At 45.6% G+C, this 17,485-nt stretch overlaps 3 protein-coding genes across 8 annotated transcripts; all 3 read left to right on the plus strand.

The window, feature by feature from the left end:
- The first annotated feature begins 35 nt into the window (after positions 1-35).
- Positions 36-9,249, plus strand: LOC119195043 (nuclear receptor coactivator 7). 4 transcript variants are annotated; one of them, XM_037449635.2, is made up of 17 exons: positions 36-187; positions 1,084-1,288; positions 3,306-3,463; positions 4,747-4,820; positions 4,917-5,024; positions 5,140-5,241; positions 5,571-5,684; positions 5,792-5,976; positions 6,305-6,459; positions 6,753-7,241; positions 7,423-7,591; positions 7,707-7,854; positions 7,950-8,075; positions 8,188-8,340; positions 8,417-8,512; positions 8,599-8,672; positions 8,802-9,249. In XM_037449635.2, exons 2-17 carry the CDS (start codon positions 1,251-1,253, stop codon positions 8,935-8,937), a joined length of 2,325 nt encoding a protein of 774 aa, XP_037305532.2. In that variant the 5' UTR covers positions 36-187; positions 1,084-1,250; the 3' UTR covers positions 8,938-9,249. The 4 variants fall into 4 exon arrangements, with proteins under 4 accessions (XP_037305532.2, XP_037305530.2, XP_037305533.2 ...); XM_037449633.2 differs by lacking the exon at positions 36-187 and adding an exon at positions 455-689; XM_037449636.2 differs by lacking the exon at positions 36-187 and adding an exon at positions 455-603.
- Positions 9,250-11,017: 1,768 nt separating this feature from the next.
- LOC119194978 (adenosine 5'-monophosphoramidase HINT3-like) lies at positions 11,018-13,020 on the plus strand. Of its 3 annotated transcripts, none has more exons than XM_037449526.2 (5): positions 11,018-11,144; positions 11,682-11,799; positions 12,048-12,117; positions 12,297-12,423; positions 12,670-13,020. In XM_037449526.2, exons 1-5 carry the CDS (start codon positions 11,052-11,054, stop codon positions 12,739-12,741), a joined length of 480 nt encoding a protein of 159 aa, XP_037305423.2. In that variant the 5' UTR covers positions 11,018-11,051; the 3' UTR covers positions 12,742-13,020. The 3 variants fall into 3 exon arrangements, with proteins under 3 accessions (XP_037305423.2, XP_037305425.1, XP_037305426.2); XM_037449528.2 differs by having other exon boundaries at positions 12,297-12,413; XM_037449529.2 differs by having other exon boundaries at positions 11,705-11,799.
- A 1,182-nt stretch (positions 13,021-14,202) lies between these two features.
- LOC119194550 (adenosine 5'-monophosphoramidase HINT3-like) lies at positions 14,203-16,747 on the plus strand. Its single transcript, XM_037448659.2, has 5 exons — positions 14,203-14,413; positions 14,481-14,598; positions 15,011-15,080; positions 15,228-15,354; positions 15,643-16,747. Exons 1-5 carry the CDS (start codon positions 14,327-14,329, stop codon positions 15,688-15,690), a joined length of 450 nt encoding a protein of 149 aa, XP_037304556.2. The 5' UTR covers positions 14,203-14,326; the 3' UTR covers positions 15,691-16,747.
- The last annotated feature ends 738 nt before the right edge of the window (positions 16,748-17,485 follow it).

A 17,485-nucleotide genomic window follows, 5' to 3' on the forward strand; every position in this document is an offset into this window, starting at 1 on the left:
AAAATTCAGATATTTAGCTTAACCCGACCGGAAATTAGCTTCAGCTAACGAGAATTAGCTTTCGTACCGTTTCTGGTGAAGATAAGTTAGTGGTGGGTTTATGTTTTCACAGCACACAAAACACCAGAGGGCGTCGTGAAGAGGAGCTTCATTTTGATCCGTTAGCTGCTCCGAGGATGCACGCAAGGTAAGTGGGCAATTTTAGCCTCCTATTTCTGATTTAGCGTGTGAATGCGTCGTCGTTAGTTGATCTCGCATAAACACGAAGGCGACGACGTCCCCTTTATTTTAAGAGATCCAATAACATAAAAAAAACGCATTTACCATCATCCCCAGGTTGCCATTGTCCAGTAAACAAAGTGGCTAGCTGGTTAGCAGCAGCTGATGAATCGATCTGGAATCTGGACCTTGCACACTGTGCCAATGTTTGCCGAGACTTGACGCGGTCGAACACATCGATTCGACATATCGACATCTGCCTGTTGGGGTTGTTGTTTTTTTTGTCACATCTGCACATTTAAGGACGGGCTCAAATATCCGCCCCTCGCTCAGAAGGAATACATTCAGCAAGTTGCCACGAACTGGAGGACGCGGCTGAGCGGGGTGACGTTTCCTCTCACGTAAACCTGTTGTCTGGGCTCAGCCGCTCACCTGATCGCTCACCTCTCCAGCGCCGCGCGGGGTGAAACGTATTTGCCTGATTTCTGTTTTTAGGGCGACACGTGCGCCTGTCACCGCTTGTTTCGTTTGTTGCGTTCACGTCAGCGGTTAATCCCGATGTCCACACTCGATTGCCTAAAGCGATGCCGCTGATTGCATTACTACCGTAAAGGAGCGTGATTTTATCGTAACAGAAACGCGGAGTGGGAGTGGGGGGGCTGTGGCAACATTAAACCGTCTCTCCCCGTCCTGTTGGTTCAAGCGTGTTCCGAGTAGCCTGACATGCTTAGTCTCTTCTTTCTCCCCCCCTCCCTCTTAGTCTGATTAGCTTTCACCAGCAGTTATCGGATTTTTGCATTGAATTGAATGTCGTTGAGTGAGGAGGGCGGGCCCGCTAATCCCCTCTTCTCATTTCCTCTGCAGGACAAGGAAGAAGCGTGAGAGGTGATCTCTCTTTCCCCCCCCTCCCCTCCTGAGGTCCGCTGGCTTGGACGCACTGAGCGGGCGGTGTGTGTGTGTCTGTGTGTGTGAGAGTGTTGCTGTTGGCATTGATGCGCTTGCACGGCGTGCACATTTAGGACCTTGGCCCGATGGAAAAGAGGGACAGGAAGCCGGGATATTTTGCCAGGTAAGCAGCTTGTGATGTGTTCGTTTTGGCGAGGTATCTGTCGTGCAGCTAAAGCATCAATAACCTTTCATCCAAGACCTTACCAGCTAACATTGACCTTATTTTATCCGCCTATACGATGACATGACGTTTACCCGGAGATGCCATCTTCAGTTTGATTTAAGAATCCGACAGTCCCAACCAGTCACTTATCTCTGCAACTTCGACAACTCCAGGTATCTGATGCTTGATTGAAAGGTGAACACCCTAGTGGTCTGCTTGTTGGGAGGGGACCTTGTCAGCTGTGACGTTTCCAAAGTCGTTTGTACATCAGCAATCGGCTATTTAGGTGAACTAACGCTTGACAGCTGCCCATAAGCAACTAAAGCCCAAAGTAGACCTACATTGGGGCAGCCGTGTTATTCGATGGACGGGCAGAAGTGGTGTGCAGTCAGTGTGGGGAGTCGTTGAGTGTGGGCTTGTGATGGATGGTGTGAGGTAATGCAGTGTAGGCCTAATGGCTTTCATCCCTTCTTATTATGTCTTCGGTTACGTGTTCAGGCCAAGCTGACGGCCTGGTACAACCCTGCAATTTGTCTTCTGCTTCATTGATTTCTCTTTACATCTTTTTGCCTTATGTTGGAAATGTTAGATCATTAGTTTTTCCCCTGTGTGTGCGCGAGGGAGCAGAAAGCCAACAGTAGAAAGGGGAGAGGCGGCCGAACGCGTCAGGAAGGAACGTCGGCCTTATCTCTGAACGCAGCTACAGCCGGAACGCGTGGCCCCTCTCTCGCTCTCTGCAACCATTATGCTGCCTCGCTTCCTGACCGACGTCAATAACATGTCTTTAGTGTTTTACGAAGAAAAAAACTTTTTTTATATATGATGTAAATGTGCAGCAAGTTTGACTTTCAAAGCAGCCGTGAACACCATTGCAAGCACAAAGGTAAGCCGAAAATCAGCTGAGAGGCGGCTGTGCACGTAGACGAGTGATTTAGGCCCCCGGTGGGCTTGTGGCAGCTTTGAATGAGATGGAGACACACCAAACATGGATTATCGATTAGAATCCCGGACGGTGTTTTCCGCAAGATATGCGGGGGGGGGGGAACTCAAAATAAAGTGGGAAAAGGCAACTCTTACTTGGGTTCATATCCAAACAAACTATGTTTGTACCATTTGTTCATACAAACCACAACAATAGTTCGTTACAACAGCAGCGCTGAATAATACGATTATATCAAAGCTGCACACTACGTCAATTTGAAAGCCCAAAGCAACATTAATCCTTTTGTAAACATTCAAATTGCAAAAGAAAAATAGACTCTTGCTGCCACATGTCTCCAGTGGTGTGATTGTTAATGGGATCAGTGATCTCACATGGGCATTTTGTTTGTCACTGGCCCACTGCTTGCAAAGAGAAAGTGAATTTACCCTAAAGAGGAACGGCCTGTGCGGTCGAGGCTGTTGGTGCAGATTCTGCAGTTCACCGCTGCCAGATGTGTGCGAGTGACCCGTGTGGGAGAGAGACCCGAGGACACTGTCCACCTGCAGCCTTAATCGACCCGCCGTCTTTGAGGCTCACCCGGAGGGCACTAAGTGGGCCCCCTGGTTCTCCTGCACTGCAGTCCGCCCTTAATGAACCTGGGGAGGCCATTGCGTCATCGCCTCCACTATCAATGATTTAACAGGGGTTAAGGTACAGCCCGAGATGAAAATACAGCTGAGGCAGCAAAGTGAAGAGAGAGAGAGGGATGTTGACTCTTTTGAAAACTTGCGAGCACAACGGAAGCAACACCAAACCGACGCTCTGCAAGTGTCGTGAAAGATGACAAGTTGCGTTCCTGGTTGGGATGTGTTTCTGTTAGCGATGTGTTTACAGGTGAAGGTCATTTTAGGCCCTCTGAGTGAACCCGTGTTAACGTGCGCGCATGATGTGTATCAAACCAACCTGTCAAACTTGGCCCCGCATGAGTTGCAACAAACTACCGTTCACATTCAACGCACACACATGGCCGTCTCTCCTCTGGCGTCCCGTCAGGCTGAAGAGGCGGCGGCAGCTCAAGCACAGCCAATCGGAGAAGAGCGTGACTGAGCCCAACCCGGCGGTGATTTCCTGTCCGGACGTTCCAAGCGACAAGGACCCCAACGAGAACACAGACGTGCAGAGAACAACGGCGAAGCCGCACGCGGCCTCCGGTAAGACCTTCAATAACGTGCGGGTCTCCTTCGGCGGGGTCAGTATGAGCCAAAGAGCCCCGAGGCAATCACCTGGGTGAAGTCCCAAACAATTGTAAATATTATAGTCATGTTCCACTGTTTGGCAATTCCAATCAAACTTGTGTGTGATTGTGAATTAGTCGTGAATACAACTTACACAGAGGTGTGCAGGCCAGATTTCTATAAACTCACCAGGAGAAATCAGACTTTTTGTTTCCTAGCAATGTTCCTCAAGCGCTTTTATTCGACCTCAGCACTTTTCAACAGGATGTTGCATAACCTTTTTATCCTGAGCTGTTTAAAGTTGAAGAAAATGTAAGGCGCTGTGATGTCAACATCCTGAGAGCTGTTCGAGTTGCTTGTGTCACAGTGGAAATGCTGTGAAGGTCCTCATTTCTGCTGTTACTGTGAAGAAAATCACATTCATTCATTAATAAATAATCAACAAGTAAGCTGGACATATCTACATCTAACCTATTCTGCATTGAGTGTATACTAAATGATATACCAGGCTGTCATGTGTCTCTGGGTTTGTTTGCAGCCCAAATCCCCTTCGTGTTGACTAATAATTGACCATAGTCATGCGTGCAGCCGGTCAGACAGCTGTGTAAACTCGGCAGGATGAATTTCCAATAAAGTTTCGCGCAGTGCATCAAATCCCCAAAAAATGTGATTTTCCTGCAGTGCAACAGACGAAACGCGGGGCCCTTTTAGGTCACGTACGCGCTTTCAGCTGCCAGTCCGTCTCCTGCGGAGCGCTCCCCGGTACGTCACCAGACGCAGGCGTGGACGGGACGACCGAGCAGCTGTGTCCACGGGAGGGACAGCGGCCCTCGTCTCTTAAGTGTCTCTCTGTCCGCTGCTCAGTCATGCCCTGTTCCCCTGGCGGAGGCGGCACAACGCTTTAGCATTCAGGGAGCGGTACGCTAATGGCTTCTGTGCTCTTGGCAAGAAGAAATTGCTGACTGTGGACCTTGTTGACTACAAGGATCCGATTATGGGTGTGTGTGTTTATGATAGCTGCTTGGGCATGTGTGGGCCGGTGTTTGAAGGCTGGATAATGATAAGGGACAAACGTCACGCTATATTTTTAGACTTAAATATATATTTTTACTGCTCACTCAATGGATGGCGTTTTTATTTTTGATGTTTATTTGCATCTGTGGGGATTTTAGAATAAGACCATATATTTCCCTCTCACAAAAAATGAAATTATTCTCCTAAATGTTGTTTTTCCTTCCCACCCTCTGTTTCCCTCCTAGACGACGGCAGGAAAAGTAGCATTCGGGCAAAGGGGGAGAAGAAGAAGGGACCCCCGGGGACAGTGGAGTTCATTGTGAGTAAAACTCCAGTGAAAAGGCCTTATTCCCAAGAGCACAATAAAACCTCGTCAGCAGAGCGGTTTAAGATGCGTCGCGTTCTCCCGCCCCAGGTGGGACCCGACGACTCGCTCTCCAGCATCGCGCTCAAGTTCAACGTCACCCCGAACAAACTGGTGCAGCTGAACAAGCTCTTCTCCCGCAGCGTCTACCCGGGTCAGGTGAGAAGAACTCTGCAGCAGCGCCCCAACCTCTGCTCTTCCTTTTTTTTATTCCTGCGACTGTCTGACCATTGCCCCTCCATCATCATCATCTTCGTCGTCGTCGCCGTTACAGAAGCTGTTCGTCCCCGATGTGAGCCGTGCGGAAGCCGACTTGAAGCCTCAGAGCTTCTCTGATCCCTGCTGCACAAATGGCCCGTCGGAGAAAGCGCCGCACGTGAGTAAAGACCTTAGTTGGCAGTAGCGATTTGAGGGACTTTTTTTTTCCTTCGCTGGGTACTTTTATATGTTGTGGTAGGCTTTTGTGGTTCTCCTAATTTAATGTCTTATTCCCCTCCATGATGGCTTACAAATCCAATCCCTAGTACGGAATGTAGATTAAATACGTTGCAGCAGTAGGGGGACATAATCCTCCAGCATTTCAGCTGTAAGGGGGGCGGGAAGCTACTTTTGGGCACTTTGAAAAGTGAGCACAAAATGTGATGTCATCTGGTGGCCTAAAGGGCTGATGAATGATTAAAAAAAAACGACTTTGATTTCCTGCAGGACCGCACGTTGACAAAGTCCCTCCGGCGCCAGCTCTCCCCAACCTCAGAGGACGAGAGCCCGGCAACGGTTAAGTTCATCAAGATGAGCTGCAAATATTTCACTGACGGCATGGTAACGACACTGGATGTACTCGACAGAACGTTGTCTTCTCAGCGGTTACCACGCTGTTGTTGTTGTCGTTGCACCCCTGAGTCTCTCTCTCTCTCTCCTACTCACAGGGAGTCGTGGGCGGCGTGCTGATTGTGACCCCCAACAACATAATGTTCGACCCCCACAAGTCGGACCCGCTGGTGATCGAGCACGGCTGCGAGGAGTACGGCCTGATCTGCCCCATGGAGGAGGTCGTCTCCGTGGCGCTGTACGACGACGTGTCGCGCATGAAGCTCAAGGACGCCCTGCCATCGTAAGACGCCGCGCTCCGCCACATGGTTCCTCTTCTAGGCCCTCGGCCCTGGTTCCTTCCCGTTTCTATTCCTGAATCAAACTGTTCAAAGCACTTTCCATTCACTCATCCTTTTCTTTAATGCAGAATTTTTATTCTCGCTTCTCGTCTCCAGTGGTTTTGAGTTTCTTTTCGTCTTTTAATAGTTTTATTCACTGTTTTGCATCACATGTCTTTTCATCATTCTTTATAATTTCAGTTTGGATTTTTTTCTGTTTTTGTGTTTCCCCTTTTTCATCCTCATCCCGGTTTGCGGTGCGGTTTGTGCGATGTCCTGTGACCCCCACAGAGACCTACCCCAGGATTTATGTCCTGTGTACAGGCCCGGCGAGTGGGAGCAACTGCCGTCGGAGCGAGACCTGAACCGCTTCAGCCGCTACGAGGCTCTCGACCCGAGGAGGCCGATCGTGTTGGACGACATCGAGACGACGCTCCCAGAAGCTGGTAGCGTCACGCGTTCTCTCGACTGCAGTCGGCTTGTGCCTCTTCGTGACCTTAAGTCATTCTTTTGACCTGGGGTCAGGACCTTTGCCATTTACAGAAAGGGCAAATATTTGTTTGTTTCTTTATGAGAAGTTAAATTCAACTTGCAACTTTAGCGTCCAAATTAGCTTTTGATTTTGCCTACAAGCCTTTACTCTTTCTCAAATTTTTTAGAATCCACATATTAAATTGATCAAAAGGGATTAATAATGTCATAACAAACTGTTTTAATGTTGTTGTTTTTTTTGTACCAGGGTGCGAGCAGACGGAGAAGTCTCCTTCAGATGAGGGATTCACAGAGTTGGAGCCGGAGGCAGAGGGGACCTCCGCGCTGGGGCCGAGCCGCCGGGTCCAGGGAGACCTTGAAGACGAGACCGTTCCCGCTCGCGCAGAAGTGAAGCTCGGCGACAAAGAGGGCGTCGCTCGGAGCGGCTCCGTCGAGGTCGACGAGGCGATGCGGCCCTCCCCAGAGGCCGAACCGCCGGGAGACTTGGGCGACAAGGAAACCAAAGACGCAGGGGCCGAGGAGCTGCTAAACGGTGCACGCGGCCAAAGGGTCGGCGCACCGGTCGACCCAAACAGGAGGTCGAGTCTGAGGGAGGCCTCCGAGTCTAATCCGGCCAAACACAGCCCGGACACGCCAGCGGGTGGCGCTGAACTCAGTGAGGAGGAGAGGCGCAGGAAAAGCTACAAGGCAGAAGTGAAGTCATGGCTGCTGGAGAGGATGCAGGCCCCAATAGAAGGTAAGCTTTATGAACTGAACATTAAACCCATAGGTTTTTTATTTTACCCAATATCACAAATGCACCCTGCAGCATCATCACCCAGATCTTTTTATCTTATAAATATGTCTACGCTATGAATAGTTCAAAGAGTGTAGCATTAAAAAGTCTTTCTCTGACCGACTGTTCCTTTTCTCTGCAGACATGCTCTTCTCATCAGAGGAGAAGAGTAAAATCCCACCCATGTTCCTGTGTTTCAAAGTGGGGAAGCCGATGAGGAAGTCCTTTGCCACCGGGAGGACCCTTAGCCCTGGCCACTCACTTGGGGGCCGAGGCAAACAGGAGTACTGGTTTGCTGTGCCGCAGGAGAGGTGAGGCGGTGATGGATGAGACTCGAGCCTCCTCTTGGGTGAGCTAGCATGGGCTTTGGACCAATCCTGTGTGTGTGTGTGTGTGTGTGTGTGTGTGTGTGTGTGTGTGTTCCAGGGTGGAACAACTGTATGCATTTTTCGTCCAGTGGTCCCCTGATGTGTACGGGAGGGAGGCTCGAGAGCAGGGCTTTGTTGTGGTGGAGAAAGACGAGCTGGACATGATTGACAACTTCTTCAGCGACCCCGCGTCTTGCAGCTGGGAGGTAAGCCGAGCGGAGGAGGAGTCCATTCGCGTGGCCGTCGCGTTGATTCCTTTCGACTGATGTTGACTCGCTCCGGCACGTTGTTTGGCTCCAAGATCATCACCATCGACGAGGCCAAGCGCAGGCAGAGTTTCAGCAGCTGCGACGGGGAACTGTCGACGGATGCGCTGCCCGTGCTCCGAGATGCTAGCGACCTGCTGCAGGACGCACACGTTGAGAAGGTAACGTGCCACCTACCGCAACTGCTCTCCTCTCCCTGCGAACCATATGCAACAACAACAATGCCGTGCAGCGTGCCGATCGGTCAGCCTCATACCCCCTCCCCCCCCACAGCTGGCCAGTCGCTTGCCGCCCCGCGTGCAGATCTACCCCTGGAGCCTGGCCTACAGCACCGTGAGAAACGGGACCAGCCTGAAGACCTTGTACAGGAGCCTGGTGGACGTGGACGGCCCCGTGCTGCTGGTGGTCAAAGACATGGATAACCAGGTAGGTGCCCCCCCCCACCCCCTCCCTTCCTCCTCCTCCTCCTCTCCCCTTCAACTGAATCCGATTGTCGTCGCAGGTATTTGGGGCTTTCTCGACGCATCCCTTCAGAGTCAGCGAACACTGCTACGGGACGGGGGAGACGTTCCTCTACAGCTTCTGTCCTGAGATCAAGGTGTGTTTCACGTCCGTATAGGAACTGCGTTGCGGGTTCCATCAGGCTCATTGTTTGCTCTTTTGATTTTTTTTTTTTTTTTTTAGGTGTACCGCTGGACGGGAGAGAACTCGTACTTCGTGAAGGGCAACATCGACTCTCTACAGATGGGAGGAGGAGGGTACGTTGGCCAAACAATAGCTTTTGTGCCGTTATGAACAATCTAAACTTTTTCCCCTCTATATAACGTACAGCTGTTCTCTAGCTTTCTAACCCTCTGTACCCCCCCCCCCCCCCCCCCCCTCTGCAGCGGTCAGCTGGGCCTGTGGCTGGACGCAGAGCTGTACCGAGGGACCACCACCAAGTGCGCCACCTTCAACAACCAGCCGCTCTCCGTCCGGCAGGACTTCAACATCCACAGCGTGGAGGTCTGGACCTTTGAGTAGCACCGCCTGCCCCCCCCCTCCCCCCTCCCCGAGTCTGTTACGCACCTGCTTAGGAAGGACGGACCCTAGACAGTCGCACGTTGACACTAAATGTTGCTGCGGCCTGCGGTGTGTTTAACGCGGGAGGAAACGTGGTCGTTCATTAGCTGCCTTTTAGATGCCTCCAGCTGTCCAGCATGCAGACTGCCACTAGCTCATAAGAGACCAAGAGAGAATGAGAAGAAGAGAAGAAGGGGGCTGAGGTTATCCCGAAAAATATTTTCAGTCTGTGCGAAAGAACAAGGTATCCTATATCACTTTTTTTTTTTTTTTTTTTTTTTCACAGAAATAATAATGATGTAATAAGTGTCTTTACAGGGTTATGTGCGGATGACAAAGGGAGGAAAGTTTGTCAGGAAGATTTTCTTTTTTCTTTATTTTTTTTTTTAGGGATCCTCTGACCATTACATAAGCTTTCATAAAAAGAAATGTTGTTTACAATGGAGGTTTTGCACTTCCTCTGAGAACTATCTTGTTCTCCCTTCTTCGAGTTTTAGACAACCTGAATAAAAACGTTCCATTGCATTTTCTCACACTAGATTTTTTTGTTATAGATCCCCCGTATTCTCTAAAATAAGCGGTAAAGCCAGGTTTGCGATGACCAAATAAGTTGTCTTTGAATTTCACGGTTGTTTAAGCTCATTTTATAAAATATTTTAGATTTTTCTTCTTTTTTTACATTCTGTTTTTTACAAAGAATGTTCAGTTGTGTTTATTTTTTTAAACGGTTGTACTTTTATAGAAATTTTGTGTTAGTTTTGGTTTCTGCTTGGACCCAATAAGCACTATTGATGACTGTTTGTCAGTCTGGAATTCATATCTCACGTCGGCTGATTGTATCCCTTTTTGTTTTCACCCGAGGTCATTTTTGATCATAAAGCCGTTAGAGGTTCAACGTGACATCACTTTGCACTACAAGAGTAATCGGCAGTCAATGCTGCATTGAAGCCTGGTGTAATCGAACATTCGCTTGATTGTTAGATTGTTACAGAGTGTTATTCGATCACCACTTGGGGAGAGACGCTTCCTGCCACATGTCAGCCTCCGCTTTACTATTAAAGTGGGTGTAAAATGGACGGTTTATTTTTTACACTCTGGTTTGCCACTAACTACTAACACTGAAAGGAAATGTTCATCTAGTTCTGGTACAGGCTTGTGGTGCATGAATATGCGGTAATGCAAGACTGCATGTGTGACGCCACTGTTATGATACCTGCCACAATATTCACCAATACCAGATAGCGCTTGATGTGAAAATGAGCTTCGTTGTCTTGTAACTGTGAATGGTCCCTGAGTATTATTTCTTGTGAATCCAAAACTGCTGTGTTTATCACAAAGGATTTATTTATTGTGTTGTTATAGCAAACACCTTTAAACTTAAATAAATGTTGACTATATATATACACATATGTGGGCTGTGTTTCAAATGTGTATCTCCACATCTTTATTAAGGTTTTTTTTTCCTGAATATATTCGTGTTATTTGATTGCAAATTAATAAATGGATAAAAGTTTCAACGTACTTCTAATTTTAAGCACTGCAGTTTAAATTTGTTTAACCTTAAATGTATCATGATGTTAAATCTCATTGTATTTCTGACAGATTATATGTTATCATTGTGTCATTGGTACATTAGTCTTCATAGTACAAATCTAGATTTGTTAACAGTGCATCATGTACATACTAAATGTAGTAGCATACCGTGTGGCCCCATGTCCTAAAAAGAACAAAATTAGTTATTTTCAAAAATTTTGAGCAAGTTAACTCATCTGTAGAGCAAGAACTTAGCTTTTACAGGTGAAACTCAAAAAATTAGAATATCATGCAAAAAGAAGTGAATCGTGAAAAAATAAGTTTGCATTCATTAAAGAGTAAGAAAATGCTTCGAATAGTATTCATGTTATAGACAGGAAAATATTTTTTTCATGGAGCCGTGTAGTTCCTGCGGTGTTTCGCGGGACGATTCGGGGAAACTGAATCCAGTAACATTGCTTTGCAACAATAGACGATCTTGGGCACGTTTATGACGTATAAAGAGGAGGAAACAACATGCATTTCAACCCTGTATCGTAAAAATGACGGAACTCAACTCCGATTCAAGTACGGAAACTTGTATTTTCTGTTTAATAGCCAATGACCAAGACCATAACACGGAAGTTATCAAAGCGGTAAGATCCCGACCTGCAAGTGAATCCCACCATAGAAGGTGTTAACTCATCGATACGGGATCATATCGTGCTGTGTCGGACACTGGGTAGACGTGCATCCGCTGTTAATAATAACGACGTTTATTACATAATATTGACTATATTCTACTGGAGCTTTCAGCTTGAAGTAAACGCAAAATAAAATTTTAGATTGTAGGTCAGAAACTGTACTTAATGGAGAGTGAGAGGGCTAGTAGGTTGAAAAAACAGTGCGAGAAAAACGTACATTACAATTAAGAATGTTCTGAATCCAAATAAATGATGGGGTTGCTTAGATGGCAGACTCCTATGCATTACTATTGTGGTTATGTGAAATAAACTATCCCTCCCTGTGGCAACTTCACGACGAAGTGAAAAGAGGAAGTGCCTTCTTGTACATGGTGATACAATAAGTGCACCTCAACCATGAGTACAAACTGTGTGCCCCCAACACTCACACGCCGTACACTGTGTGTGTGTGTATGTGTTTTGTCTCTCCATATCCATCCCTTCTGACAGAACAAGGAGCTGGTGTGTTTCAGAGACATCGTCCCGGCTGCTCCTCACCATTACCTGGTTGTACCCAAAGAACACATACCCGACTGCCTCTCGCTGCACGCAGGACACGTGGACCTCGGTCAGTTACAGAGGATCACTGCAAACTGGTAGAAGTACTACAAATGCCAGCGATCCTTCCGACCTGCTTCTAATACTCCTACAACTACTTTTATTACCACTGTGTTGAGATTACCTTTACATCTACAATAGCATCTCAATTCGTGTGTCTTCTTCAACAGCTTCGTTTTAATGAAGAGAATCTACACCTCTTTAACTTGTATGAAGTCAGATCTTTGCAGGGAAATAACTGCGTCTTATATTCAACAGTTAAAATGATGGCTAAAATGGGGACGGCTGTACTACACGACCAAGGGGTCTCTGATATGAAGGACATAAGGTAGATGAAGACAGGAAGTGTGTCTGCGTGACCTTTAACAAACACAGTTTGACAAAACCTCCACCAGAAAGTCTGCTATTTGCTGAGGAGTTGCATTCAGTAATGGGAAAGTTTAAAACGCTATACTCTGTCTTGCTCGCCAGTGTGCACACATTGCATTGATGGGTTCTCCTCCGCAGCCTGGGGTTCCACCAACCTCCCTACACTTCAGTTGCTCACCTCCACCTCCATGTCCTCGCCCCCGCCAGCCAAATCTACAAGGATGTGGAGTATAAATTTATTCCAAATTCCTACAGGTTTGTTACTGTGAGTGTCCAGGACTAGAAAATGCCCCCTTTCTTGATCCCTATTTCATTTAGTCTTCAATTATATTATTATTGCTGTTCATAGTCATAGGGATGTTATCCGAATTGAGAAAAAAGAAATATGTGCACAATCAGATCAGAAATCAGATGTAAATTTAGTTACTAAAAGATATATAGTGGCTTTCTCCTTTGGACCATTTAACGCCATTGTGTTGCCCCATCCAAATGAAAGTTTGTCTCTTTACAGGAAAAATGTCTTCGGGAGAAACTGAAGCATAATCCTTCACCGGTCAAAGATTCTCGCTGTTGGACACTATGAGACACTATAGCGATGACAACGTTATATGCTGTTGTCTGGGAAGAACATTATCTGGAAGTTGTTGCATTGAGATGTCACTGTAAACAGCTGTCTACACACAGTTTGTTGTGGACTTTGTGTGAACAAAAGTATATTAAGTCTCACGTTGACACTTTGCAAAATGAATTGTACTTTCATGGTCAGTGATCTGTGAAAAAAATGGATTGACTCCATTGAACACCACAGATCTGTGTATATGGGTTTGTTGTGATTTTTCTTTAAATACAATTTTTGCCTAAATCTGTGTACATGTGTGCATACAGTGTGTCTATTAGGGATTGAATATAATTTGTGTTTATTGTTACAAACGACAAAAAACAGCCAGGAGAACTAGTATTATTAGTTGGAAATGTAAGGTGGGCTTATTTTCTCTGAGAGAGGAGTTGCTTATACAGTTTAGAGTTTCCAAGTAAACAGCAGCTAATCCAGGAAATTACTGTCTTTTCTTTGAAACAAAACTTTGTGTGACCATGTTGTGTCTTTTCCCCTATATCTCTACTTTTGTGTCACGTATGGCTGGTGCTAGTAGGCACAGGGAGGACTCAGACGCAGAGTATCCGGTTTCCAAAAACATGCTTCTTTAATGAAACTGAAAATAATGCCGGGAATCAGAACCCGCCTCCACATGCAACACGGAACAATGTGCAATGACGCGACAGGGGACAACAGGCACACAGGGCTTAAAAACACTAGGGCAGTGGTTCTCAACTGGTCTGGCTCCGGGACCCATCATCACCCCTCAACGACAAGCCGCGACCCAAATCGAGAAACATTCTCAACATCTCAAATTTATTCAAAATGAAGTTCATAAGCTGAATTTTATATTCAGGATGTTTAATTATCCTAAAAACCCAATGTCTCCCCCATATCACAATGGTTTGACCCAACCTGGCAAACGCTGCTGAAAACATGGACAGACGAACCGGCAAAAAAAAAATTCTAATTTTTATTTTCCCGAGAACCAAACTGTGACATTTTGAGAGTTATTAGTAAAAAGAGTAGATTTGTACGAATTGTTTCGTATTTAAGAGTTGAGAATTTACGGGGTCCCTGGGCTTAAACGCAGCAGGAAGACCACCGTAGACTGCAGCGGCTTGTTTTCCTGGTTGCATCGGGCAGCTCGGTCAGCGGATTGTTTTCCTGGTTGCATCGAGCAGCTCGGTCAGCGGATTGTTTCCTGGTTGCATCGATCAGTTCAGTCAGCGGCTTGTTTTCCTGGTTGCATCGATGCACTCGGTCAGCGGATTGTTTTCCTGTTTGCATCGATCAGCTCGGTCAGCGGCTTGTTTTCCTGGTTGCATCGATCAGCTCGGTCAGCGGCTTGTTTTCCTGGTTGCATCGGTCAGCTCGGTCAGCGGCTTGTTTTCCTGGTTGCATCGATCAGCTCGGTCAGCGGCTTGTTTTCCTGGTTGGATCAGCTCGGTCAGCGGCTTGTTTTCCTGGCTGCATCGATCGGCTCGGGGTCACGCCCAGGCTTCATCGTCTTACAGACAGAACTTTACACTCATGAGCGTTCAGGTGAATACACACACATGTATAAACACAAATGGAGACTCGAGACGCCTGCGGGGGAGAAGACTGTCATTTCTGCCGGATAGCTGACCACCAGACTGACACGGAAATCCTGCTGAGCGTAAGTACCGACGGTTCATACATATAATTAGAAGAATTTCAACAACTGTCCGACTCTGTTTTTTCAGGATGACGAGCTGCTCTGCTTCCGTGACACAAAGCCCGGCGCCACGCATCATTACCTCGTTGTTCCCAGGACGCATATCGACAACTGCACACGTCTCCAGGGGGACGACGTGTCTCTCGGTGACTGTCATGTTTATAATGGTCCTGTTTGACAGTCTTATGGTATTTGGTAACGTTGGTTGATCAGTATACACCGATGAGGCAGCACCGTTTTATTGATTACAGGAAAGACGTCATATGGTTTGCTGCCTGTGGTGCTTAACTGATAAATACAAACCTGTAAACTAATTGTTCTGATGTGAGTTCAGTACGTTACATGCCAGTGACATCATGTCATCCCCTCAGTAAACCTTCCAGTGGAACAGGAATAACATGAATGTCAGTGCACTCTAACCCAGAGACACTGAAACTTTGGATGGGACCATCCGTGTTATATTCTGCTTGTAATGCAATTCTACAAGGTAAATGTACCATGGCATTTTTTTCTAGGCTGTTTGACGTGACCATTTCGATGTCATTTGTTTGTTGACAGTGGAGCGGATGGTAGAAATGGGGTGGAGCATACTGAAGAAGAACAAAATTAGTGACTTGGAGGACGTCAGGTAAACATTTATCTCACAAAATGATGTCAGCAGAGTTGTGACTTGTGATCAAATTTTAATAGCGTGCGGTGGTTCTTTGCGTTGATTTAGGTTCATGTGATTTCATTTGTTTGTTTTCCCCATGGCCTGTTCAATCCCGCGTTGTAGGATGGGCTTTCACGTGCCTCCGTTCTCATCAGTTCCCCACCTCCACCTCCACGCCCTGGCTCCAGCCAGTGAGATGAGCTTTGCGTCGCTGCGACGATACGGGCCGCAGAGTCACTGGTTCATCACAGTGAGTTTTTGTCCTGAAAAAAGTTTATGTAGCAATAGAATGAGTCTAGACTGCTAAAAATTTGATTGCTTGAAACTGAATACATACAGCAGACTTTCCTAATCTGCAGCTTTTTTTGTTTTTATTTTGGTTCCATTATATGATTATCATCATTGATGTTGTAGGCAACACTGTACACAATTTAAGTGGATGTATGTATAAATGTAATTAATGAGCACTTTTCAATCACAATTACACTGAACCACTATATTGAGAATACTGCAAGTTCCTTGCTTTGCTCTGTTGCAGGTCGACAAGGTGCTTTCTCAGCTGAAGACTCGAGGCAAAGTGAATTGATGAGATACAAAGAGTCTGAAGCATTTTTGTTTATGTCAATCGGTCATCCCGCTTTTTTGGACCTTTTTATGTTGATAAGTAATAACGATGTGTATTTATCCACTCTAGTTGATGATTGATTTGTTAGGGAAAGGGCTCTGTTTCTTAAATGGAAATGTATTTTTCAAATGGATTCGTATCCTTGTGAAATATAATGTTGTGCAATGAGAATATAACTACAGCTTTACGTAGTTTTATTATTTATTAAAATATAAACCTTTAAGACTAACTGAAAAACACATTGATACAGTTTAAAAATCACATTTTATTCGTCCAATATTGTATTTATATTTTTTGGGTTGTGTAATCATTTTTAATTGATATATTTTAATAAATTAAATTTCAATTAAAGATGACTGTCTAGCTTCAAATAATTGGATCATCTCTGACAGTCTTGGGTTGCAATAATAATGATTACTTTAATATTCAAAGGGGAATAAAATAATTTGTGTCTTTTATCCTCTGCCAGCATCTACACAAATGTCTGAACAACACGGTTTGGAGGGGATAACAATAATAAGAACACAAAAACAAAACAAATATTAGATTGCCCAAGAGAACACTCGTTGTCCTAATGGACTTCAATTCGGAAACCAATGACATCCATAATTCCTTCCTTGTCAGTATTTACTGTTTTTGTTGCTTCACGGTTGCATAGATCTCTGAAGAGTTTGTTGGCAGGTTTTTGTTTTGTCCTCAAAGTATAATTTTTGTAGACACCTTTTTAAAGAAAGATTCAAGATGCATTGCTGGCATCAAAAACAATGTCAGTTCTTTCTGAGAGCCACTGGATGTCCCTGTACCTTGCTTTCTGTTTGATGGAGAGAGCTAACAGGCTTCGATGGGATTCACAAACTGTCTCTTTTTTTATTACTTATTTAAAAATGATGAAGCAGGAACAATAAAAAAAGATCCTCATTGTTATTTCAACCTGACAGCATCCTGCTGTAATACTTTACTTTCATGCTCAGTATTTTTACATCATCATATAGACATATAACTCTGTTTTTTTCCTAAAAGGTTCTGCAATGTATCAATTTTCTTATTAATTTTTTGAAGAAAAAAAATAATTAAAAGACTCATCAGAAATTTGTCAAAATGATGAACCCACCCAAAACAATCACATCTGTCATCAACATCACAGAGTCTGGAAGAAGCAAAGAGCAAAAAGAACATCTTTTGCACCAAATTAAGTTAAAATGTTTAGAAGTCAGAGATAAAATATTGTCTCAACACATTTTTCATTAAATACCCCATTAACCATTGTTGACAAAAGGATAATAAGTATAAGAATATGCAACCCCTGAGCATAAAATGTTAAAAACAAACACGTCAAGTGCTTATAACCTGCTGTTAACACAAATACCCTAAGGTTACCCTTCAACGTTATAGCCACACCCATCAACCACGCCCAGAGAGATACACGTTAAATTAGGCATAATATAAAGAATGCCCCGTGTGATTTGGGCCACGTCGTGTCAGCTGGAGAAAAGTGAAATCAGTGAAATCCCACTAAGCGTCGAAAACGTGGTTCCGTGACGGCTGACGTCAGTAACTCAAAATGCTACGTAACTGTGACGCGCAGGCTGCTGCGGTGTAGCCACGCCCCTCCCACCGTCAACAACTGGATTCCAGCTATTTGTATTTTTCGTCAACTAGCGCCGCTAGCCTGCTAACTATGACCAATTGCTGTCGCAAAAAACTAGGTAGCCTCCAAGGATAGACGTGTGTCCAGTGTTGTCTGCTTGAAACCCCT

The sequence above is a fragment of the Pungitius pungitius genome, chromosome 20, assembly GCF_949316345.1.
Source record: "Pungitius pungitius chromosome 20, fPunPun2.1, whole genome shotgun sequence".
Taxonomy (NCBI): domain Eukaryota; kingdom Metazoa; phylum Chordata; class Actinopteri; order Perciformes; family Gasterosteidae; genus Pungitius; species Pungitius pungitius.

What these genes read in the sequence shown, in the direction of transcription:
- LOC119195043 (XM_037449635.2), top strand. Translation starts at nt 1,251, where the DNA reads ATGGAAAAGAGGGACAGGAAGCCGGGATATTTTGCCAG. An exon ending in CGGGGACAGTGGAGTTCATT is followed by an intron (nt 4,821 to 4,916) that starts GTGAGTAAAACT and finishes CTCCCGCCCCAG; the next exon opens with GTGGGACCCGACGACTCGCT. An exon ending in TCAAAGACATGGATAACCAG is followed by an intron (nt 8,341 to 8,416) that starts GTAGGTGCCCCC and finishes TTGTCGTCGCAG; the next exon opens with GTATTTGGGGCTTTCTCGAC.
- LOC119194978 (XM_037449526.2), top strand. Translation starts at nt 11,052, where the DNA reads ATGACGGAACTCAACTCCGATTCAAGTACGGAAACTTGTATTTTCTGT. An exon ending in TCTGATATGAAGGACATAAG is followed by an intron (nt 12,118 to 12,296) that starts GTAGATGAAGAC and finishes TCTCCTCCGCAG; the next exon opens with CCTGGGGTTCCACCAACCTC. An exon ending in ATTCCTACAGGTTTGTTACT is followed by an intron (nt 12,424 to 12,669) that starts GTGAGTGTCCAG and finishes GTCTCTTTACAG; the next exon opens with GAAAAATGTCTTCGGGAGAA.
- LOC119194550 (XM_037448659.2), top strand. Translation starts at nt 14,327, where the DNA reads ATGGAGACTCGAGACGCCTGCGGGGGAGAAGACTGTCATTTCTGCCGG. An exon ending in AGTGACTTGGAGGACGTCAG is followed by an intron (nt 15,081 to 15,227) that starts GTAAACATTTAT and finishes CCCGCGTTGTAG; the next exon opens with GATGGGCTTTCACGTGCCTC. An exon ending in AGAGTCACTGGTTCATCACA is followed by an intron (nt 15,355 to 15,642) that starts GTGAGTTTTTGT and finishes GCTCTGTTGCAG; the next exon opens with GTCGACAAGGTGCTTTCTCA.